The sequence below is a fragment of the Agelaius phoeniceus genome, chromosome 8 (genome assembly GCF_051311805.1).
Source record: "Agelaius phoeniceus isolate bAgePho1 chromosome 8, bAgePho1.hap1, whole genome shotgun sequence".
Taxonomy (NCBI): Eukaryota; Metazoa; Chordata; class Aves; order Passeriformes; family Icteridae; genus Agelaius; species Agelaius phoeniceus.
Window position 1 is genome coordinate 8443439 of NC_135272.1, and position 24149 is coordinate 8467587.

Below are 24149 nucleotides of genomic sequence, written 5' to 3' on the forward strand. Positions count from 1 at the left end.
TGACCACAGCAGACAACAACCTACCTTAAATGCAGGTTCCAGTGTAACACTGAAACAAACACAAACCTCCTCTTCCTCCAAAGGAGTATCCAGGTGCCCTACTTTAGGCACTAAAAGCAGGGCAGATGTCACAACCCCCTCTGGAAGCACCCAAAGGAACAGGCAGTTCCTGGTGTTCCTTGGAAGCAGACTTCTGCAATCCTGAAGGAGGATTGCAGAGTATCAGAAGCTCCCTGCATTCTCAAACTCTAGTTATTTTCTCTGATGCAAGAGTTTGGGGAAGAGCACCCGCTCCAGAAAAGAAAACACAAAAAAACCCAAACCACACCAAAAAACGTGATAGGAACCACAAAGGCTACAGGGAAACAGCACAGCCATGCACTGTCAGTAAACTTTGAGGCTTTTGGAGGCTGCAGAAATGTATCACACACACACTTTTCAAGACTTCCCTCATTGCTTAAACTCACAGCACAGCACAGCAGTGGCAGCTGCTCTGCCCCAGCTCTGCTAAAAACCCACCCTCGGTCAACAGAGCTCAGCACAGTGCCACGGAGGGGGGTACTCAAGTGTAGAAATGGCAATTTCAGCCTTTTAAAGCCTTGTAAAGCTGCTATCACCTGACTCCCAGACATGGGTGATGTATTTTTAATAGGCTTCTTATCTGTAAGGGATTTCAGCATTATCTTGATTGCCATTTCAAAACCCAGCCAAGCCAAGGCATTGCCACTCCTTTGTGCACCCGAGCTGATTTTTGAACTGTTGGAACCTTTTGCTAATATTCCAATCCTGTTTGCCATTCACATCAACATTTTCACCCACCCAAGCTGTGGGACCAGTCTGTTACACCAGCTCAGTATTTCCAGCAAGAATTAAGAAAGTTTTCAGATTTACAGTTCTAGGTTAACCTGGTTTTGGCTAAAACTTTTCATGCACATCCTCTCCAGGCTACAGCACCTCCAGAGTGAACTTTAAAAGACACTGCATGTCCTCCCCTTGAAAGAGGCACACAACTTCCCAAAAGCTGGATCAGTAATGAAAACTAAAGACAAGAAAAAAAGTCTCTGTACAAGACACAGTAAGAACATCAAAGTGCAAAAGAATTAATAGCAGCTTAGAGAAAGACATTTCAGAAAGAGTTCAAATGAAGTGCTCAAGGGAGACATTTCACTGCAACAGGCAGGGTCTCCTACACCAACACAGACACCTCGTGATGGGGTAGAGGCCACTTCAGTACACCATTTGCATAACAAACAAACTAACTCGAAGTTTCTAGGACAAATCTTTTAGAAGATACTGCATGAAAGCAGTTCACTGATTTCCAAATCATCCTAGAAGGAAAAATATTCAATAATTGATTGAGCCAGGCACTTGGGCCCCTGCTGGCATGTACCATCTTCAGCATGAGCAGGCTGCAAGCTGGGCACATTCGATTTTCATTTGCAGGAGTGCAAGAGTTGCAGGGCAGCTTTTGTCCCAGCCTTAACCACAGAGCAAAGACCCTTCCAAACAGGGTACTCCATACCTAGGAACACACTTCCCATTCTGAAATCAGATGCCTGGGACAACAGTTCTGATTAGATCAGTGCTCAAATAATTTCATTTCTTCCTGCTATAAAATGCACACGCACAGTGTTTATTTTAGTATCAACCTTCTAAAGAGATTTAAGTTCTCAAGAGGAGAATCAGCAGATAAAACTCTGAGCCCTACCACAGGCCAGTTACTCTTGTAGTCCTATCCAGATCATGAGGGCACTCATGAAAAAAAAAAAAAAAATTTCATTGGTAAGGGGCACATTAATGAGGCACACTGGAACACAAACCTCTCACTCACACCTTTCTGCAATTAACAGAGGTGAGCTCTAGGTGTGAGCCACACGCCAGTAATGAGGCAAATAAAGGTTCAATCAGCAGAAGCTCCCTGGTGTGACCTGCACAGCCCTCACCTGTGCAGCAGCAGCAGCACACAATGAGCCTGGTGGTGCTACCACAGTCCAGCCCAGCACTGGGGTTCTCAGAGCTCCTCCTGTGTTACAGCTTCCAAACCAAACAGGACTGCAAATGCAAAGCCAAACTAGAAATATCTTCTCTCATGAGAATCCACACATTAGTAGGTGTCAATACAAACCAGTATCCCTTTCCACTGTACTTGGTAACCCAGGCTTCACTCCTGGCTGTGCCACTGACCCAATCCAACCTTTACAGTTCTCAGGGCACACCCTCATGGTGGATTTCAGTCAGAGCTCCTAGGCCAGCACATCTTGCTGCTAAATCACTTTGACACAAGGCATTTCCTGATGCAGGATACTCACAGAGTAACAGCTGAAGGATCCTGAGGTGCACATGCACTGAGCCCATCCTCCTTTTACTCACAGCTGTAAACCCAAGCAGCAGAGTTAATAAAAGCTAAGTAGGTCAGGATATGGCAATGAATTTTCTGAGATGGAAAGACATAACTGGATGCACGATTTCTTTATTAGACCCCCAATTAAACTTTGGAAGTGCAGCTTATGGCAGGCAAAAGCTGATGTCAGAATAATTTATACAGGTCACTCTTCAAACAGCCATCACAGCTGGTCTCACCTCACAGAGTCCTGGTATCCTACAAGCTTCTAAACCTACTCCACTTACTCAGCTCTGGATAGAGGCAAGCTACAAAGCACTGCAAGTTTGAAATGTGTTTTTTACATTATGATCATGCACAAAGGGATTAACTGGAGCATTAAGGAGGTCTCTGAATTCAGGACAACAGCAGACATTTGTCAGGCCCAGTGGAGGCCCCAAACTGCACAGATGCCCATTATTTTTGGAGCACTGCATTCCTGAGCCATACCTCCAGCAGAAGGATTTCCCCAAAGCCATCCTGCTCCTTTGACACTTGGAACAATCCCGTTGGCTCAGGGCTGTCAGAGCTGTGGCTGGCCCAGCTTCAGAAAGCCTCAAGCACTGCAAACTGACCCAGAGAGCATCACATCCCCTTTATTGAAGGGGCACAATTTGGCAACAACCCCCTACTCACTCCTCTGCTTTTCTGGGCACCTCCTAAAACACTGCCACATTTTCAATGCCCAGGATGACATCTTCCAGTTCATTTTTTCATTTGTTCCAATCATTTTTTCCCCCCACTTGATCTTTACTAATCAGTACTTCCCCACTGAACCAACTCTCTTAGGTGAGCTTGAAAATGCATCAGGAGAGATTTTGAAAATTCCTATTTTAAGCTGAGTTTCAAGGGAAGAAGCAACAGCTACTCAGAAAGAAAACAAAGCCCAGATTAAAAAAAGGCAACAAGTCCAAACAGCCCCAAGTGTTCTTTGAGCAGTTGTTTTGTCTCATGGGCTCTTCCCTGATTTTGGGGTTCTATTTAATCATCTGTTGACCACCACTTCACCAGTTACACCTATAAGGAAAATATTTCTCTCCTACTAGCACAAAGTCCTTTGAAAATTACATCTCAAAACAACTAAATTTAAAAAGCCAACATTTCTAACACAAATCCTTCCATTTGCTATTTGAAATTTCTTAACTGCTGAAGTGAACAAAGGTGCTGATTTTCTTTACAGTAAAAAGTTTAATAAATCACAACTTATCAACTTCTATAGTCCACCAACTATGTATGAACCAACAGACTTCAAGACTTTCTAATTACAACTCTGACATGGCTGCTGAAATTAATGCAGGTCCCAAAGCCATCCTGCAGCCAGGATTTCAAACTCTCTAATGTGAATTCATGCTTGAACAGCAGACTAGAAAACTGGAGTTGCATCTCTCAACATTGAAATTAATCCACTGGCTCCTAACCAAAGGCAGCCAGTGAGCAGGCTGCTTTTCTCAACTCTAAAAAAGAGTTTTGCATTGGGGCACTGCACTGCAAGCTCTGACATCAGTTAGGACACTGCCTGAAAGAGCAGCTCCATTCTCCTCCTAACCACACCAAAGAAGAACACAGAAGTTGTCAGAGATTCACAGAACAGATACATTACTCCAACAAGATAGCTGAACATGACATTCCTTCTTTCATATGGAATTATCCTGAAAAAAGCCTGAACTTTTTCACTAAATCAAGTCCTGGTGAAACAGCAGACTAAGAACACAGCAACAACAAAAAATCAACCTGCCCACCTATTGATCATTAAGCTAAAATCCCCTTCCACTAACAAATGACCTGGAGGCAGGAACAGATTATCAGCCCTCAAGGCACTCTAACCAAGAAACAAAAACTGCTTTCCTGATAGGAACCCGAGCTATACAACTAAAACCTGCTGCCAGAACTTCACTGTCCAAGGAGCAAAAGCAAAGCAAAGCTGTCTGGAGACAGTTCCTGAGGCTCACAGCTCACCTGATCAAACCCACATGGCCAGGAAGATTTTTTTGTTTTCAATTTTGCTAAGTGTAAACACAGCCACCGAGTTTTCAAGATGTGCTTTTGTCTCCAAACCCCAAAATGTCATGACATGAACCAAAGTTGCTTCAGGACTGTCCAGACACAGTAACACAAGCACCAGCAGCAGATTTGTAAATGACTGTGTAAAATAGAGGTGCCTGGGCTCCCACTCCTCAACCAGCTGTGAGACAAGCCAGAGCTTCGGGATGATTTCTTCTTTTAAGCAAACTATCTGAACAATCTACTGTAGTAAAACACCAGAGTGTGGCTGTTCCATTTGCAATATTTGCAGTTTGCTGTTCAAGCTGGCTATCAGTTCTCAAACAGTGACTCACCAAGTTCAAAGAGGGCCAAAGTTTAAGAAGGTTGGAACTTACCATGCAGAAATACATTCTACTAATATTTGTATTCTGTTGGATGTCATCTCTTAAAGGAAGTTTGAAAAGAAAGCAAACAGGGGATGCTGGAACTAAGTACAGTTCAGGTAATCAGTACAAAAAAATGCTATCAAAGGCATAATCAATGCAAAAATAACAGGGTTCATTTGGTTTAACTTAACACTACTCCTGATAGACTCAGAGAAAGGGTTTCAAGAATAAGGCACCGTGATCTTCCAGAGGAGAGTGCAAGAGCTCAGCCTGAAACTGGAAATGCAAGGATGCCTCCGGTAAAAGCACAGAGACAACAACACACACGTAACTCTGACCCTCGGTGTGTGGGGTGAGCCCTCACCTGCCCCCGCCGGGTGACCACTGCCGCTCCTGGCAGCGGGAATGGCCCTCCCGAGCGCTGTCACCTTCGGGAATGGCCCTCCCGAGCGCTGTCACCTTCCCCAGGGTGCCACTACCGGGGAACCCATCCCGGGCAGCCCGGGGGCAGCGCTCACCTTCCCAGGGTGTCACTGAACGGGAATCCATCCCGGGCAGCGCTCACCTTCCCCAGGGTGTCACTGAACGGGAACCCATCTTGGGCAGCGCTCACCCTCCCCAGGTGTCACTGCACAGGAACCCATCCCGGGCAGTGCTCACCCTCCCCAGGGTATCAGGGCACGGGAACCCCTCCCAGGCAGTGCTCACCTTCCCCAGGGTGTCACTGCCCGAGAACCCATCCCGGGCAGCGCTCACCGTCCCGGGCTGCCCGGGGAGGCCGCTGGGTTCCTCCCGCTGGAAGCTCTCAGAACGCACCCGGACGCGCTCCCGTGTCACCTGCCCCACGTGTGCCTGCCCGGCCTGGGGGCTGCACCGGACCCTCTCCACAGCTCCCTTCACACCCTCCCGGCCCTGCGACTGCCGCACCCCCCGGCTCTCCACAGCCCGCCCAGGGAGCGCTCCCAGCGCGGCGGAGAGGCCGGCACTCACCAGAGCAGGGCGCAGAGCAGGAGGCAGGAGCCCAGCGCCAGGGGCCGGCGGGGCGGCTCCCTCATGGTCTCGCCGGTGTGGCTGGCGCGGCCGGGCCGAGGCGGCGCATCCTCCTCCCGCGGGCAGCGGCGGCGGCGGCGCTGAGGGGGATCGGCCGTTGTTGCGCACGGCCCCTCCCCGCGCGCGCGGCCGTTACTGCCCGCCGGGCCGGGCCCCCCGCCCCGCCCCTTCCACAGCCTCACGCGCTGAGCTGGAAGGATGCGCGTCACCCGCTGCGCGCCGCCAGCCAATAGGCTGAGAGTCCCGCGGGCTGGCCCCGCCTCCCCGCCCCGCCGATTGGGCAGCGGCCTCGCCTCTACCCGCCCCTCCAAGGACCCCGCTCTGTGAGGTGTCTGCGGCAAACAAGCCGTTAAAGGGAAATCGCCATAGTGATAAACGACTGCTGGCGGTCAAACCACCGGCTGCGAGGCGCCTGATGCGCGCCGCTGCCTCCGTTTCCAGGGGCGTTTCAAGCACCAGCGCGCCCACGTGACATCTCTTAATTATTTGGTTTTTATTTTGATCAGGCTTCCCTGCAGGCTGCCGAGCGCTGAGGCCCGCAGCGGGATAGCCGCGCGGGGGCTGCCGGGAGTTGTAGTTCCGGGCTGGGTAGGGCCGACGCTCGGGTCTGCGGCTGCCATTTTCCGCCGCCCTGAGGGGTCCGTGAGGGGCAGCGGTGCCCGGCTTCACTGCGGGCTCGTGGGCGCGCCCGAGATGTGTCAGCGCATATTCCTATCCATCGTGGGAGCGGGGGGCGAGCGGGGAGCGCTCCTGGAGTGCAGGCCGGGTGGCATATGGGACAGAAGCGAGGAGCCTCCGCCGCACCGGGACGGTAGCAGAGCACCCCGGCTGTTACCAAACACGCGGCGTTCCGTGGGTAACCCGGCCCAAACCTGCCCCTCCGCAGCGCTGGTCTCCACCCCGAGGCAGGAAAACTTTCCCTGCGGCTCACTCCTGCCAAAAACACCCTCAGGATTGGGGCTCTCCGTGAGACGAGCGGGGGGAGCAGCACGGCCCGGCCCGGCCCGGGAGCCCTGCAGGAAGCAGGGGGTGAGGCAGGAGCGAGCCACGCTGGAAATGTGCACATGGCAGGACTCTGACCGGGGAAAGCCAGCTCAGCCCGCAGGGAGCGGTGAATCACGGCCATCCCGGCAGCAGCAGGTCACAGCTGCTGTTTGTCCAGAGCAGCTCCAGCCTCATGACCCGGCCCTTACGGAGCTGTGGGATGCCGTGAATGGAGTCAGTCAGTTCTTTCCCTGATTTTCACCCTGTAACTTTGTGCTTTCGTTAACACCTGGCACTCCCTGCCCCTCTGAAGTTCACAGAGCAGCGCGGTCCCAGCGCTGCTGTTCTGTTCGAGCCGGCTCCGGGAGCGCCTCTCCCCCGCCGGGCTGGGGGCGCCTCCGGGCGTTTGCCCATCCCAACACACAGCCTTCCCCACAAAGTACCCGATGGGCACGGCCAGGAGCACAGCGTCCATCCATGAAGCGCTGGAAATTCAAACACCTGCTGATGTGGCTGCTGGAAGAGCTGGTAAACATTCATTAACCTGTTGCTGAGCACTGCCAGCTCTTGGCCTCAGCGCTGCCACAGGGTATGGCTCGGCCTGTCTCCATTCCAGGGACAGGAATTCCTACAGCCTCCCCCACTACTGGAGAAGGCTCTGAAGCCACACTGGCTCAGCCCATGGGGCTGCTCCCTCCTGGCACAGCTCCCACACGCTGTGATCCCGTTAGGAGTGAGCCCAGCTTGGACCAAACCCAGCCAAAGAGCTGACACAGGGGACACATCATTTCAGGGGAAGCTTTACAGAGCTGGGATCCTGGAGGAAAAGCCCCCTTAAGTCAGTCCCTGAGAAGAGCCTGGATCAGCCAGGCAGGGTCCTGATGTCCCCACCTCTGCCATACCCAAATAGCAGTGCTTGCTAAGCTTGTTTCCCAACAACTGATGAGCAATTCAAGAGTCAAAAAATGACAGATTACCCAATCTCCTAACTAGAGCCCCTAATTAACCCAAAACCCAGTTGCCCATGGGGTTACCAGGGAGCAAATATTTGTATGGAATTCTCACAAAGTGCTGCATGTTTGTAGCAGGGGTTTTTTGTTTGGTTGGTTGGTTTGGTTTTTTTGCTTGCTCTTGGCCAGATTTTTTATGGAAAACCTCAGGAGGAGGCGAGCTGGTGCAATTCCTGTGACATCCTGGGCTGAATTGGAGCTCACCCTGCATCCCCTGGGCAGGGAACATCACTCTGCTGACCAGGAATAAACCTGGGCTGTGGAGTTTGGCACCCTGGGCAGGGAAAGCTGGAGGAGGCCACCAAGGGACACCCTGGAAGCAGCAGGAAGGAGGAGGTGGTGCTGTTTTACCTGCACAGTGATGGGGCAGTGCTTGTCCACCGCACCCCAACTTTCCAACAGGCTGGCTGTAGTGTCCCCCAGAGATTTGGGCATTTCAGGACTGCTGGAGAGACACCTGACCCTGGGCTACACCCTGGCCTCTGCCTTTCAGCACTTTGCAGCATTTGTTTACTGCAGTGGCAAAGCCTTCTCTGCCATTCATCCCTATCTGCTCTTTACAAAGGCTTCTTGTTTTCCCAAGTGTTGCCTTTTTTTTTCTCCTTTTTTTTTCACGTGTGATTTAATTCACACAAACTCCTTCCTCTTCTGACTATTGATCTTGGCTCCTTACTGGTTAAAATAAACTAAATCTTTCATAAGCAGGTTCTGACAACACAACTTTTGTTCCTTCCAGACACAATTTCCTGTTTAATTTCCTGACTGTTTCTTACTTGGACAAGGAAAAGCTGTAAATTGCAAGATTGCTCCAGAGACCTTCCTCTGACTTCAGATGAACTGTTAACCACTTACAGGAGAGAATCCAGCAAACCAGCACAAAACTTGTAAAAAAACCTCAATTTCTTTTATGTCTTCGGCCATTTGCACCGAAAGGAAGGCTGTGCAAAAAATAAAGGTTGGAATAATTTTCCTTGGGAAATCAAACAGGAGCAAGTCCCCCTCCAGCTGAGCAGGTAATTGCTCTTTCATCACTCAGCACAATGCCTGTGACACACGGGCCGTGCCTCTGTGCTCCCAGATGGGGACGTGGGCTCTGGTTCCACTCCCACACTCCCTGAATCCCGGGAGAGTCCAGCGGTCACAGCGACCGCCGGATCCAGCGCCACATTCCGGGCTCACCCGGGACATTCCCGCAGGCGGGGTCACCTGAGCGCTCAGGGTTAATTAACGTGCTCAGCGTTAATGAACGTGGGCTGGCGCCGGGCAGCCTTGGCGAGCAGGGACACGGTGACACCCGGCTGGGGCTGCCTGACCTGCAGCAGCCGAGATCGGCAGCCACAGCCCCAAAGAGCCCGGAATTGTGGCACGGGTCCCAGAGCAGGATGGAGCCAGGAGCACCTGTGACAGCCCCGGGGCACAGCCAGGGCCAGGTCTCCTCTCTAGTGGGGATTTAGTGGGGTTTTAGCTCAAAACCTGGAGGTCAAAACTTCATGTAAGATGAAGAAAATGAATTGAGGTGAGAATGTCACTTTTGAAAATGTTTGTATTTTGGTTTCTCATGTCATGTGGCTAAAATTTAACTTTGCCTAGAAATAGGAGATAAAATGATTGCTCCAGCAGGGATGCCCAGGCAGGGTTCAGCTGCAGCATCTCCTGGCCCTGCTGCAGAGCCACAGAGCCTCTGCATGCCAGCAAACACTCTGTGCTACAGCCAGTGCTTGGGGATGGCTGGGACACAGCTGCCTGGGGAAGGAATCCACCTTATCCTGGCTGGCAGCTGTTCCAGGCACAGCTTGGGCAGCACCTTGGCAATGCTGTGACACCAGTGCAGAGCCTTGGTGCTGGAGAACACAAACGGGCTCAGCCACTGGGGAGCTTCTCTTGCCATCTGGTGGGGCTGATGGAATGGGGAAGGTGCAAAGGCTGCTGACAGCTGGGACACAGAGAATCCAAATTAAGTCTTGCTCTTGTGATGGAAATGTGGTGTGGGCCTGGGGCCTTGCAGAGGGGTGAACCCACCATGGTGGGTGTCTGGGTGCCCCTGGTGCTTCCCAACACCTGCTGTCTGAGCCCCCCTGGGAAAAGAAAAATCAGATTTCACTGCAGAAACCGAGAAGCAGCAAAACTTCACAAGGAAAGTGTGAAGCTTTTTTAGCCTTCATTTCTGAGAGGACAGCGTGGGCTGAAGCTTCCCCTTCCCTCTTCTCACTCTGCCCCTGGGGTGGGAGGAAGGGCTGGGAAAGCACCTGGTGCAGCCCAGGGCTGGGTTCCTCTATGGCCCTGGGCAAGTCAAGGCCACAGTGGGGGATGTCCAGGCACCTGCTCCAGCAGGGCAGGGCAGGGCTTCCGTGGCTCTCTCAGCACAAACCCAGACCTGAGACCCACCCCCGGGCTGAGGGGGGGTCAGAGCCCTGGGCAGCAGTGCCAGGAGCACGGCAGGGTGGCACAGCCCACTCAGGAGCACCAGCACCTCTGCTGGGGATGAGGGACCCAAAGGGCTCACCAGGCACACACACAGGGAACCCCAAGGCTCAGCTGCCTCCTTTCCCCTTTCTGCCCACTGCTGAAATAAACTGAATTCCCACCTGGCTCCATCCCCTCCCTGCCAGATATTTAAAAATAGGCAGGGGGGTAGGGGGTGGTGGCAGCAGGAGTGTCACTGCTCAGGGACTGGTGCTGCAGGGGAACAGGCACACCAGGCACCCCTCCCTGTGCTTTGGGGCAGGGAGAAGCACTGCAGGGGTGAAACACCCCTCAGCCCTTACTGAGCACATGGCTCCTGCTTGGAGCTCCAGGAAGAGGGCAGGGAGGGCTCCTGGTGTGGACATCTCCTGGGAAATCTCTGTGTTCCCAGACTGAGGCCATGCTGTGCTTGAACAAAAGCTTCTTTACTTCTTTACTAGGCAAATGGGAAGGGGAGCATAGGGGAGGATCCTCTCTCAGCACACCAGGCTGCAACAGGCAGTTGCAACCTCTTTTTGACCTGTGCACAGCAAGTTTTTCCCCAGCTACACTTCTAGAAAAACCAACAGTGTTTGCATACACGGTTTCATCCAATATCCCCCTCCCCATTTATAGAACAAAAATGTCTCCATGGCAGACACTAAAACCTTGTCAGAAACTCTGTGTCACTTCACACTCCATGTCCCAGAGCTGCAAGGGGAGGGAAGCAGCTGCTGTAGGAGGCTCAGGGTGGGTAGAGTTGGTGCTGGGCAGCTGCTGTGGGGCTCCAGCCACCACCCCTGGGGGGACACTGCTCTTACCCTCTGGGCAGGTGGGTTTTGCAGTGTTCTGCCACCTGCAGCTCTTGATGCCTTTCCACCAGCTGTGGAAGAGCTGGGTCAGCAGTTCACATCCATCCCTACACTACACATTTAGGGCTAAACAAGGGGGAACAGAGTGAGAAACCACTTGGCAAAGCTTTGTTTGGAGCCCCAGCCCTGCTGTGCCAGGTCTTGGAGACACTCTGTGCACCATAAGACCCTCCTTGTTCCCAAATCTCAGTTTTCACCTTCCATCCTCCATGACAACCCATGCTCAGGTCCCACAGGCAGTTTTATTGTTTTATCTCCAAGGTCTGGTTTCCTCCCTGCATCTCTGTGCTAGAGATGTGCCACATACAGCTGAAGGTTGAGCTGAGCTTACCTGAGCAGCTGAAGTTTGGACTCATCCCACCCTGGAGCACCCTGCAACTGCCAGAGGACATTGCTGGTGTCATTTTTGGCTGTAGTTTCCTAGGGGTTTTCTTTTTCTAAAGCAGATTAAAAAATAAAACCATCTTTACTAGGTGGCAGCTTGACCCTGATGAGCTCCCCTGCAAAACAGGCCCTGCTGCCCTCCTGCCCTGGAGCTGCCAGGCCCTGGGCTGGGCTGGGCTGGCTTGTCCCTTTCTCCAGAGCCCACAGTGGGTGCTGGGGAGGCTGTTTTGCCAGAGGGCTGCAGGGATCCGTGCTGACCGGCAGGGAATGCCAGGAGCGAGGCAGCTCAGTTTCACAGCCCCCCACGTGCTGTGCTGTGTGTTCCAGAGGTCACATCCCTGCAGGCACGTGTCTTTCCACATCTCATCTCTCCTGCCCCAGATCCTCAGCCTTCCCATCCTTCTCCCCCTGCAACAGGCTCAGCAAATCCCAAACCTTGCCCTGGCAGATGCCAGTCCAGTGTGGGCTTCTCAGACCCAATCCCATTTTCCTGGATTGCTCTGCCAGCTCTGAGCAGGGTTTCTCCAGCAGCCTTGGTACCTCCTCAACTCAGCTCAGGAAATGTGACCTGCACACAGGAAAGGGAGAGCCTGGGAGAGCTGGAGCAGCACCATGGGCAGGCCCTGCAGGGCTCCCAGCCCTGTCTGCCCCAGTATCCCCCCAAGGCTCTGGGCTGCTGTCAGTCCAGTCCCTGCTGGGGACTGAATCCAAACAATCCTTACATAGGTGACTGCAGGAGAGCAGGCACAGCCAGTGCCATGGGGCCTTTTAAGGCAGGAGACATCTCTGGGCATGGAAAAATGCAGCAGCTGGAGCTGTGCCAACCTCCCGCCTCCCTGAGCAACATTCCTGTGGAGGGAGGGTTTGGCTCCAGGGTCAAAGGGGAAGGCTGGGGGATGGCTTGGCAGAGAAAGGAGGCCCAGGGATCTATAGCTGTGCCCTGTCATTCCTGTGGGGTGACACAGGGGAAGAGCCTGTCTGGGGGACAGGGAGAGGCACAGGACCCATGCTCCTCCATGCAGGCTCAGGCTGGCTCAGCCCCTCAGCAGAGTGTGCTGCTGAGTTATTTGGAAGCCTCTCTCTGCAGCACAAGTGATGGTCCCGTCCTGAGGGGAATCAGACACACCTGGAGGCAGCCCCCAGCCAGGGGGGGAGCAGTGCCTGCCATACTTTGATATTCAAATGTCTCCAGTGGAGGTCCAGATCAATCCCAGCTATTTCAGTCCCAGCCTGTCACCTTTTCCACCTTCCCTCCAGACAACCCCAGCAGTGAATTCCAACATTCAGAGGAGGCAGACTCTAAACAAATCTGCAGTGGGGTCCCTTTGCAGAGGGCAGGGCAGAGCCAAGCCCCAGCACACACAGAGTTTGTAGGGCCATGGCACCCAGCTCCTCATCCCTGCATCTCAGCAGAGGGGCTCAGAGCCCTCGCCACCCCACAGCCTCTCCAGAGGCCAATGGCACTTGGGGACACCGAACTGTGAGGTGAGGGAGGTCTTGTGGCACAGAAGCCAGAGTGGGAATTTCGATGCTCACAAAGAACTTTTGTATTCTTGACCTTAGCTATTGCTTATCCTGCCAGGAGAGCTCCCAGGAGGGCTGGGGGATGACTCCATGGCACAAGGTCCCCTATGAGCAGCAGGGCTGGCTGGTCACGGTGACGTGGCAGGTCCCATGGCAGGTCCTGCCAGGACAGCTGTGCAGGCAGGAGAGTCACTGCCCCTGCCAGTCACTGTCCCTGACAGTCACTGCCCTGGACAGTCACTGCCCCTGCCAGTCACTGCCCTGCAGCAAAGTCTGGGCCACCTGGGCAGCGCTGAGCTGTCCTTTGCACCGTGGGCGGTGCCACCACACGTGGCAGTCACAAGCTGTCCCCTCCCAGGGACACGGTGCCAGCACAGCAGTGGCAGCTGCTTCGTCACTGGGGTCCCCCAAGCACCAGGTGGGTGCCAGGTCCTGTGGGTCTCGGCCCTGGGCTGGCATTGCCAGGGGTGCAGAGCCAATGCCAGAGAGATCCCCTTGTCCAGGTGGGCACCCGTGGGGGGCTCCAGCTGCTGTGCTGGATCTCCCCAAGGGTTTGGCTTTGCTGGCATCACCCAACATGGCTCAGGAGCACTCTGAGTCACTGACCAGCCCCAGCCTCCCACCCTCCCTGCCTCCAAAGGCACTCTGCTGGCCCACAGCAGAGACTTGAAAGGGCATCACTTCTGTTCTCTCCACTGGGGTTTCTGCATGGACCTGACCACATGGAAGCAGCCTCATGCTCCAGCCCCATGCTCTTCTTGGTCCCTAAAGCATCACAGATGTGCAGAGAGCCCAGGGCCAGGTGACAGCAAACCTGCTGGCACCACCCACAGTGAGAGCACAGCATTGCTCTGCACCTGCCCACAGGGAATGGCTCTCTGCCCTCCCAGCTTTCCTCTTGCATGCCCCAGCTTTACTCCATGACTCTGGGAGAAGGACATTTTGTTCAAAATCTCAAGTTCCCAGGCCCTGGGCACCGAAGCAATGCCAGCAATCCCAGGAGCTGGCAGCACTCCCTGTCCCTGTGGGCGCTGCCTTGTGCACATGTAGGCACGTGCATGGCTCTGTGCAAAGCTGGGGCTGGGGGCTTTCAGGGAGGGCAGCTGAAGCTGAATCCAGCTCCATCCTGGCTTGGAGCCTGCTGGCATTGCCCCTTGGCAGGGGGTACCTGCACAGGGTGAGCAGCTGCTTCTGCCCTGCCGAGCAAGTGCAGTGACACGGGGCTGGGAGGTGGCACTTGTGAGGTGTCACTGTGGCGTGGCTCAGCCTGAGGCCCCCCCAAAGGCACAGCAGCAGTGTGGGTGTTTCTTGCTGCTCTCACCTATCTCAGGAGGTGGGATCTGTCTGGGGAGTCTCCTGTGGCAGGCTCTGGGTGAAAACAACCGACAGCTCTTCGCTTGTTGCCGCTGGGAGAGCGGGGCCATGAGGGCCCCTTCCCACAGCACAAACCAGGCCCTGTTTGAGGCTGCCTTGCCCTGGGCCGAGGCCTCTCGGGTGATGCCAAATGAAGCAGCTCCTCAGCAGCAAACACCTCTCTGGGGCTGGGAAGGCTCTGACCTGAGCACAAGCAAACAGAGACTTAGGGAAAACACCTCTGGCCTCTGTGAAACCTCCCTTAATGTGCCCCTGTCCCCTTGCTGCACATGCTGAGTCCCTTTGTGGACATGGGCAGCACAGGAGATGGATGTCCCTGCAGAGCTGCCCCTCTCCTGCCCTGCTCTTCTCCTCCTGCTCCTCTCTCGGGCAGGACAGGACTGAGCTGTGAGCAGGCAGGAGCTGCAGGGGAAGGGAACCCTGTAGCATCACACCCACATTCCTGAGCTGCCTGCTGGAGCCTGGTTTGGCCAGAAAAGCAGGTGCCTGGCTGGACCGGGACAGGGAGTGGGGCTTGCAGCATGGGCTGGGGTCACGCTCCCAGCAGCAAGGCCGGGCACGCACCGGGATGTCCAAGCACAGAGAGGCGCCCTGGCTAAATCCCATCGGCCGCTGTGCCCTCCTCGGCCGGCTGCAGGGATTCTGCCCTCCGCCACGGTGTGGGAGCAGGGCAGGGGCATCCCTCCTACCCGCTGGGCCGGCTTGCGGGGCCAGGCAGGAGCGAGACCGCCCCGAGCGCGCTGCAGTGGGACACGGACTTGCGGCTCTCGGGATGAGGGACACGGGCACGGAGCTGCGCTGTGCCCTGAACCCAGCCCAGAGGCTGCTGAAGCTCACACGGAGCGGGGAGCGCAGCCGGGGGGAGGCGACCCCTCTGAGGCGGGGCGGTGCCCGCCCGGGGTTCGGCCCGTGGCCCACGGCTTCAGCCCGTGTCCCGGGGCTCCGGCCTGTGTCCAGGGGCTCCGGCCCGTGGCCCACGGCTTCAGCCCGTGTCCCGGGGCTCCGGCCTATGTCCAGGGGCTCCGGCCCGTGGCCCACGGCTTCAGCCCGTGTCCCGGGGCTCCGGCCTGTGTCCGGGGGCTCCGGCCCGTGGCCCAGGGCTTCAGCCCGTGTCCAGGGGCTCCGGCCCGTGTCCCGGGGTTCGGCCCGTGTCCCGGGGCTCCTGCCTGTGTCCCGGGGTTCGGCCCGTGGACCGGGATTCCGGCCCGTGTCCCGGGGCTCCGGCCGGCAGGTGGCGGCCGTGAGCGCCCCGGCGTCCCTTGCGCCACCTCCGGCAGCGGCGGCGGGGCCGGGGCCGAGGCCGCGGAGTCCCCGCCGTGCCGGGGCCATGGAGCCGGTGCCCGGGCGGCGGTGGCAGAAGGTGCTGTACGAGCGCCAGCCTTTCCCCGATAACTACGTGGACCAGCGGTTCCTGGAGGAGCTGCGGAAGAACGTGCACGCCCGGCAGTACCGGTACCAGGCCGTGGTCTTCCAGTCGGGAGCGGTGGTGCAGCAGCTGTGCAGCGTCTGCGTCTTCGTGCTGACCTGGTGGTACATGGACGCCGGGCTGCTGAGCCCGCAGGGCCTTTTCGGAGCGGCGCTGGTCTCCTCCCTGCTCGGCTACGTCCTGTTCGACGCCGTGGACGGCGGGGCCGGGCGCTGGGCGAGCGGGCGGACGCGCTGGGCTGACCTCAAGAGCACGCTGGTGTTCGCCGCCTTCACCTACGGCTTCTCGCCGGTGCTGAAGACGCTGACGGAGTCCATCAGCACGGACACCATCTACGCCATGTCGGCCCTCATGCTCCTGGGGCACCTCATCTTCTTCGACTACGGCGCCAACGCCGCCATCGTGTCCAGCACGCTGTCCCTCAACATGGCCATCTTCGCCTCGGTGTGCCTGGCCTCGCGCCTGCCGCGCTCCCTGCACGCCTTCGTCATGGTGACCTTCGCCATGCAGATGTTCGCCCTGTGGCCCATGCTGCAGAAGAAGCTGAAGGCGCGGACGCCGCGCTGCTACGTGGCCGTCACGGTGCTTTTTGCGCTGGCGGCGCTGGCGGCGCTGGCCACCGTGTCCAGCGTGGGCGCCGTGCTCTTCGCCTCCCTGCTGCTCGCCATCTCCTGCCTCTGCCCCTACTGCCTCATCCGCCTCCAGCTGCTCAAGGACAACATCCACGGGCCGTGGGACGAGGCTGAGATCAAGGAGGACCTCTCCAGGTTCCTCATGTAGCCGTGGGGGACCCTCTGCTGTGAGCAGTGGAAGGTCCTGGCTGGGGGACAGCCCTGTGGGGGAGGACACCTGAGCCAATAAAGTCTCACACGGCAACAAGGACCAACCACTCTTGTGTTCCCCCAGGATCCGCTTCTAGCCCTGACTTGCCAGGCTGTGGTGGAGGAAGAAGCTGAGTCCTGCAGGGCTAAGAGCAGGGGAGGGGTTGGCTCCAGCCATGCAGCCCCAGATGGGTACAGGGGATGTGTCCCATGGAGTGTCAGCCCCAGGACCCTCAGGGGGTGCTGGGGACTGGGCACTGCCCGGGAGGGCTGCAGGGCAGGGCCTGGTGAGGTCGCTGGGGCAGGGGTGCTGATGGAGCTGCAGGGCCACTGCACCGCGGCCCTGGTGGGTGCCAGAATAGCCTCTCACCACCGCCAGACACCACGTTACCCTAAATCCCTTGGGAGAGGGGGCGATGAGAGGGCATCACGCCCTCCTCTCACCCCTAACCCCTTTCCAGAGGCAGTTCTGGCCTTGCTGCAGGGCCAGACCCCGAGGCACAGGGATGGAGCTCAGCGCAGCCCCCATGGGCGCACACCCCGCTGCTGGGGGGATGCCAGGGCCCGGGAGCTCCCACCCGCCCCCGTCTGTCCGGCGTCCGTCTGTCCGGCAGCGCTCCCACACAACAGAGGGCGCTCCTGGCAAGCGAGTCCCGCTGGAGGCCGGGCCGGGCAGTCGCGGTGCCGGCGCCTCCCCTGTCCCCGTCCCTGTCCCCGTGCCCGTCCCTCGGGCAGCCAGGCGGGCAGAGCCCTCCGGAGGGGCACCCCGGAGCCAAGGGATGCCCACACCTGCCCCAGCCCCATATCCCAGGGCTGCATTTGGCACCGCCCCGGTGTTGATGGAATTTCTCTTTCGGAAAAGCTGCAGGAGTGCAGCTTCTGCTCGATTTTCCCGTCCCAGCGAGCCGGAGCTTTTCAGGCGCTCCTTTCTCGGAAATGAGCAAGCCCCGGCGGAGTCCCCAACACCTCCAGTGCTTTGTTACTGCTCTTGCCAAGTGTTAAATGTTGCTGCTGTCGTCGTGGTAACGACTACATCTCATTTTGCTTTTAATTAAAACCTGTAGAAGTCTGGAGCCCGTGCTCAGGTCTCGCGGGGAGCACAGCTCGCCAGATGCTCAGAGTCAAGATGACATTTTTTAGCTCTTTTTTCACAGAAGGGTTCCCAGAAAGCTGCTCAGTGACCCCAATGTCCCATCTGACACTGGGCTAATGCCACTGAAACGCTGCCATCCCAAACAGATTCACAGAACCCATTGATACAGGGGCAAGGCTGGAATGTAAATCAGAACTAAACCAAATCTCATCTCCTTGGCCCCTGGCTGTCACAGAGTGGTTGCAAGGAAGCAGAGTTTCTGTTGCACCCACTCCTCCAGGGGGAAATTCTTCCCCACCAAGCACCTTTCCCAAATTCACACTGTCAGAAGCAGCCGTGGGTTTGGAAAACTGCAGGCACTGAACACTCAAACATTTCAGGTGGTGGAGCTGGGCACAAGCTGCCACCTTGCCCTCAGCCCCAGCAGGGACCTGTGAAGATCTGGGGACCCACAGCAGGCTCCATCCCCCAGCTCCAGGGATGCAGAATGTCCCACCCAGCCCTGCCTGCTGCCCACAGCCCCAGACCTCTCTGCTCTGCCCCATCCTTCCCTTCACCTCCTTAGAACCAACCACAGAATTCTAGGATTAGATTGGAACAGCCTCAGTCCTTGCCCAGAGACCCCCCTGGGGAAAGGCTCAGCTCCCCACAGCTGCCCACAGAGACAGCCTGCCCACCCTAACCTGGGAAATGGAAACCAAATCCACAGCCTGGATGCACAAAGGGACCTGAAGGAAGGAGGAATGCAGAAGAGAGCCAGGGAGAGGAGAGGAGGAGACACAAAGGGCAGACAGGGTTTCCCTGGGACTTCCCTGACCTTCTCCTGAGGACACGTGCTCTGCAGGGCTGTTGCTATTTAAGCTGCTGTATAAACGGCCATTATTGGTGTGTCTGCATGCCTGAGGTCAGAATATCCTCTACAGAGCAGGATTTGGCCATAACTCTGCACTGACTCAGTAAAGCTGGATGCCCTGTGGGCATTTTCTCCCTGAGCAAACCCCCCCTGAGACCCAAGAAGTTGGTCCTGGCTGTTGATGCAACAAACACTTCATCAACCAACCCTAAGGGGTTAAATGTTCTTTTGCATTCCAAATTTCTTTCCCTTAAGGTTCAGTCCACTGAGATCAGTCCTTGCATGGGATTTTCTTTTGATTTGAAGCTGGCCAAATGTGAGTAGCTGTGAGGTGGCTGGGGATCAGCCTTGCTCCTGGGGGAGCTGCTGACACGTGCCAGCTGGAACCTCCATCCATCTCCAGCTTTGCTGCAGGGAAAGGCCAGGGGCAGCCACCCACACCGCGCTCTCAGGGGCCACGTCCCTCCCACGAGGGGGCCTGGAGCTGGGGAGCCTGTGGAGAACAAAGCCTGGCTCTTTGATCAGGAAAGCAAACCAGGATTTTGGTCCTAACCCATCCACTGCCCTGTAATGTCAGCCTTGTCCTCCTGCCCCTGGCCACAGCAGCAGGGCAGGCTGCAGGCAGCACACACGAGGTGAAACAGCTTCAGGGAGCCTCCTTGTGAGCTCATGTTGAAGAGTGTGCCAGGGTTTCCCAGCACACCAGCTCCTGTGCCTTTCTACTGAAGATTTTAGAAATGGCTGCCACAAACCCATGGAATCTGGAGTCCAATTTTCAATTTTTTTTACTAAATATTTCTTAAGAAGGTAAAGATTTGCGTGGAGGATTTCCCACCATAAAATGCCCCAAGAAACCAGTTTGTGCCTTCCACCCCAATGTGTGGAGGCCAGCAGGCAGCTGGGAGCTCAGCAGCAGCTCCTGGCTGGGTGCTGTGGCCAGGCCATTGAGATAAAATATCATCCACCTTTAATCTGTTGTTGCTGCTGTGTTGTAGCTCAGAGGGACTGCAGGGAGAGCTTCCCCCAGTGCAGAACAGATTTTTGAACAACCTGGAGAAAAAGCAGTTTGTAAAGTTCAGTCCATCCCCCTTTCCTTTGACCTGAGGCATGGGCAGAACCTCCTCAAGAGCTCCCCAGTACCAACACTGTTGCTTCTGCAGTAGTCCTGAGATGCACAATTCCTGAACTCTGCTGAGGGGTTTCTGCCTCAGCACCTGGTGGGTTCCACAGGTGAGAGCTGCAGCCACCCTCAGCTCCTCCATTCTTGGGACAGTTGTTTTGCTGGAACTGTAGATCCAGTTGTTTTCCAGTTGTTTTCCTGCAGCTGTAGGTTTCCCTTTCTCCCTGTCTCAGGGTGCTGGGAAGCACCTGGGCCAGTCCCAGCAATTCCCAGTTTAGCCCATGCAGTTCAAAGGCATTGAGCAGGGTTTGGGGGTTTCCCCCACTTTTTACTACACCATTGCTGCTTCTCTGTTCTATTCTACCAAAAGACCAAGTCTAAGTGAGAAGAAGGAAAAATGTCTGTAAGTCCACACCTTTCTGGGCTTATATTTTGAGCAATCTCAGTGTCTGCTATTTACCGGCTCATGCAGGTGCTTCAGCAGCTCCCTGGATATTTTAGAGGTCAGCAGGACCTAAATCAGCTGCAAGAAGAGGAACTGCCCAAATTAAGCAAAGCTGCATCAGACCAGGCTGGAAAACAAGCTCAGGCTGGAAAACAAGCTCAGGCTGGCTCGACCTGGCCCCTTCTGCACACACTGAGTGATCTCATCCCCTCCTCTGCCCATCCTGAGCAGCAGCCCTGCAGCTCCCTCTCACCATCACCTCCCCACTGCTTTGGGCCCCAAAACACCAAGGTGGAGTCCAGTGCCCTGTGGTGCCCCCTGACTCACCTGCATGGTTTGTGATACCCCCTTGGCTTTCCTGTGAGGAAAACAGCCACTTAAACCCATCAGTTTCCCCCCTTCTCAGACTGACCCTTCACAGACTTCTCTGGCACCCAAAACAAGCACATCATCTAAATCCCAGATTTTCTCTTTCCCACAGGGATGGACACATTTGGAATCCCAGAGGTGGCTCCTTACAGCTGCTTGAGCTCAGATGCTCCAGTGAGGTCGGCTTGCAAGGAATCCAGAGGCTCAGCTTGAAGAAAATGGTCAGAACAGCTGCAGTTTATTTATAATTGTGCAGATTAATCAGTCTAGGGACTGTCTGGAATCTGCTGCAATCTTCTCCTTCGAGTTTCCGCTCAGCCAGGTGCTGCTGCTGCTGCACTGGACATGTTTTGGAACTCTGCTGCCTGTTCTTCCTGCTCATGCTAAGCCAAACTCATTTGTATGGAGCAATCCTGGTGCTGAATGCATTCACCAGTGCTGGAACTCCAGCAGAATGTCCATCCCTCCCTCCACAACCTTGGAGGGTGGGAGGCTCCACAGAGCCCAGGGTAAGAATGTCCCCATGTGGGAAGAGGGAGTAGACCCTTCAACAGAAACAAAGGACACACTCCTTTTGTAGTCAGAATTTTATTTTCTTTACATCCAGGCTTATCATTGACATCTGAAAATAAAATCTTTCATTTACAAATAGGCTAGTGCAAATTAAAGGTAATTTTGGATTAAAAAAAAAAAAGACACTGCATGTAACACAAAAGAAATGTGTGTGTGTTAGGATGATCTTCCTGGAACAGCTGGTGGAGGTCGCCTAGGAAAAAATCAAAAAATAACCCAAAAATCACAGGGAGAGGGGGAGATTTAAAACAAAAGGCCAAGATACAATAAAATGACTCATATACAAAATTATCTTAATAAAATGGGTTAAGAGAAAAAGGCACAGAACATGCATATTAAGGAAAAGAGCAAGAGCAAGATTAGAATCAGCTGGCTCTCAGCACAGCCTGGCTTTCATCCTCACCCCTCCCTTCTGACCTGCCAGTGCCAGAGAAGCAGAACAATCCCATCCCAGGTGTGGAGGTCACTGATCACAGCCTTTCTAATTTTCTTGCAGCAAATTCTACCCTGGCCAAGAGCTTTTCCCCAGGCAGCCTTAAAATCCTCACCATTATCTGCTTCAAACACTGCTCTTGAGTAGAACTTCTGTGAGGCTCTGGTGAAATGAGGAATGATCAAACTGGATGGCCCTGGGGTGACAGGAGGGGACATTTCTGGGAAAGGACAGAACAAGGCTGGAGAGCCCTGGGGCAGTGAGGGCACAGAGCACTGAGCACCCCCTGGTACCCAGCACAGGGCACTGAGCTGCCCCTGGTACCCAGCACAGGGCACTGAGCTCCCCTGGTACCCAGCACTGAGCTCCCCTGGTACCCAGCACAGGGCACTGAGCTCCCCTGGTACCCAGCACTGAGCTCTCCTGGCACCCAGCACTGAGCTCTCCTGGCACCCAGCACTGAGCTGCCCCTGGTACCCAGCCCAGGGCATTGAGTCCCCTGGTACCCAGCACAGAGCCCTGAGCTCCCCCTGGTACCCAGCACTGAGCTCCCCTGGTACCCAGCACTGAGCTCTCCTGGTACCCAGGGCACTGAGCTCTCCTGGTACCCAGCACAGGGCACTGAGCTCCCCTGGTACCCCGCACAGGGCACTGAGCTGCCCCTGGCCAACATTCCTGGCTCCAGGCTGGTGCAGGGGGCCCTGAGGGGCTGCAGCAGAGGGGACACATGGGACACTGCTGTTCCCTCAGGGGGAGGGCACAAACTGCCTCAGCCACGGCCATTAAAGACCAATAAAAAAATCTCCAAATCTTACAGGAAACAGCAGAGATGGTCCTGCTGTGCTCATCCCACCTTTTGCTCCCTCTTTTCCCAAAACCTAAGGACCCCCTTAGGCACTGTGGGGTTCCCAGAGGAAGCTGTTGTGTTCTTTGTGCCCCACAGACCATCTCCAAGCACTGATTGCAGACACTTGGCTGATCCTGATCTGCAGGAGGAACTGAGTAATCAGGACATCTGCACATTTGTACACAATCTTTAGGGGGAAATCCCTTTCAGGCATATTTTAACTCCAGCTCCTGCTTTGGAGGACTGTGTCTGACCTTCTGCTCAGCTCTGAAACTCCTCTGAACGTGCTTTCCCCAGCAATGCAGTGAAGCCCAGGTACTGCTTGTAAAACATTCATCCATTTCCCAGCAAAACATCTCTGCAGCACTCCGAGCCCCTTGCAGGGGAGCAGGCTGAATGCTTCCCAACGGGTCCCCCTCCCCTTTAATGACATCTCCAGTGCTCTCAGCACAGCAGCACCTCCAATAAATCCTCCCTGCAGTCCCCACCGAGGCACTGTGGAATGCTGAGATGATGGTGCAAGAGACAGAAGACACCACTCATACACATCCAGAAAGTAATAAGAAAAGCCCATCAAGAATGACAGTTTATTTTGGGTTCAGAAATGCAGCATAACATTTTTACAGCAGGTGTATGTGATGCTCAGTGATGACCACGGTTTCGGGAATCCACTCGCTGTGCTCAAAGGTCAACACCAGGAACCATTTACAGATTACGAAACCAAAGGCAGATGTTTTGGCTCACATCAAGTAGGGCATTAACATACAGAGCAAAAAAAAAAAAAAATCAGAAAGAAATTAAGCGTTTGCTTCTTACAAAAAAGAAGTCATGGTTTAGCCTGTCCTGGAAAAGTAAAGAGACAGCAGTAAAGCAAACGGCCGGCAAGGCGGGACAAATCATAGATCAAGCAAGAGTGGAGGGCTGTCGGGACGGGAGGAGGAGCCGTCGGCATCAGCTCGCCTGCGGACAAAGCAAGAGGAGAGACAGGCAGAGTAACATTCATTTACACAAGGGAGCTGCTCTGCCCCAGCCTGGGAGCAGGGCAGTGCCACAGCAGGAGGAGCTGGGCCAGGAGGGCACCGGGAGGCTCCCTGGTGGCACAGGGACAAAGCAGGTCTGCTCTCAGCTCGGGAGGGTTGGGCTGTTTTAGGACAGAACTAGTCAGGAATGTCAATATGCTGTACACATCATGGTTAGTGGAGCTCTCTCAACAGGGAGGATAATATTTTCTATGTTATACTTGAACACGAAGTGCCATAACCTATAATGTATCTTCTTTAATATAATAAATAATCTACTTTTAGGAGGCTTACTCAGAAAGTGCAACAAGATCAGCAATAAAATAAACACACATTAACTATGTACATAAAGCCTTTTTGTTGAACATACAATCTTTTTAACCCTAGCACAAGATCCCTTGAGACCCCAGGCCCAGAGCTGTTCACAGCACACACAAGCTCTTCAGCTGCTGGTCAGCCCCAGCGGGGTGAGGTGGAAATGTTCCCTGGGCAGAGATCCAGGCTCAGCCTAAATGCAGTGTCAGATGAGCACCCTCCTGAAACTTAGCAACTACACCACCCAGATCTTTGTGCACCTCACCTAAGATCAGAAACTCTGGTGTTGCTTCATTATTGCTCCACTATGGCCTGGCAAGCAGAGCTGTGCCAGAGGGAAGCAGAGAAGGGCAGAGCAAGCTGTGCTCCTCAGACACAGAGCTCAGACCTGGCTCATCCCACCTGAGGGCTCTGCAGAGGTGCTCAGTCCCTCTGGCAGACCCACA

The 24149-nt window shown here is 55.1% G+C and overlaps 3 protein-coding genes across 7 annotated transcripts in view; 1 reads left to right on the top strand and 2 right to left on the bottom strand.

Annotated features, from left to right (window-relative positions):
• Positions 1–5981, bottom strand: part of SUCO (SUN domain containing ossification factor) — a 39864-nt gene extending 33883 nt beyond the window's left edge. For 4 of the 5 annotated variants that reach the window (XM_054637916.2, XM_054637911.2, XM_077181926.1 and 1 more), the window contains exon 1: positions 5740–5981. In XM_054637916.2, coding sequence (XP_054493891.2) covers positions 5740–5804 — 65 coding nt within the window. In that variant the 5' untranslated portion in view covers positions 5805–5981. Of the gene's footprint in view, positions 1–5457; positions 5505–5739 lie in introns of those variants that run through there. The other variant, XM_054637912.2, reaches the window with a different exon arrangement.
• A 9633-nt stretch (positions 5982–15614) lies between these two features.
• On the top strand, positions 15615–16695 carry PIGC (phosphatidylinositol glycan anchor biosynthesis class C). The gene has a single exon (XM_054638440.2). It carries the CDS (start codon positions 15717–15719, stop codon positions 16593–16595), a length of 879 nt encoding a protein of 292 aa, XP_054494415.1. The 5' UTR covers positions 15615–15716; the 3' UTR covers positions 16596–16695.
• Positions 16696–22926: 6231 nt separating this feature from the next.
• Positions 22927–24149, bottom strand: part of DNM3 (dynamin 3) — a 170811-nt gene continuing 169588 nt past the window's right edge. Inside the window, exon 22 of the mRNA XM_077181929.1 lies at positions 22927–23329. Within this exon, the coding sequence (XP_077038044.1) occupies positions 23266–23329 (64 nt within the window). The 3' untranslated portion in view covers positions 22927–23265. The remainder of the gene's footprint in view (positions 23330–24149) is intronic.

Coding starts and splice junctions, on each gene's coding strand:
- PIGC (XM_054638440.2), top strand. CDS start 15,717: ATGGAGCCGGTGCCCGGGCGGCGGTGGCAGAAGGTGCTGTACGAGCGC.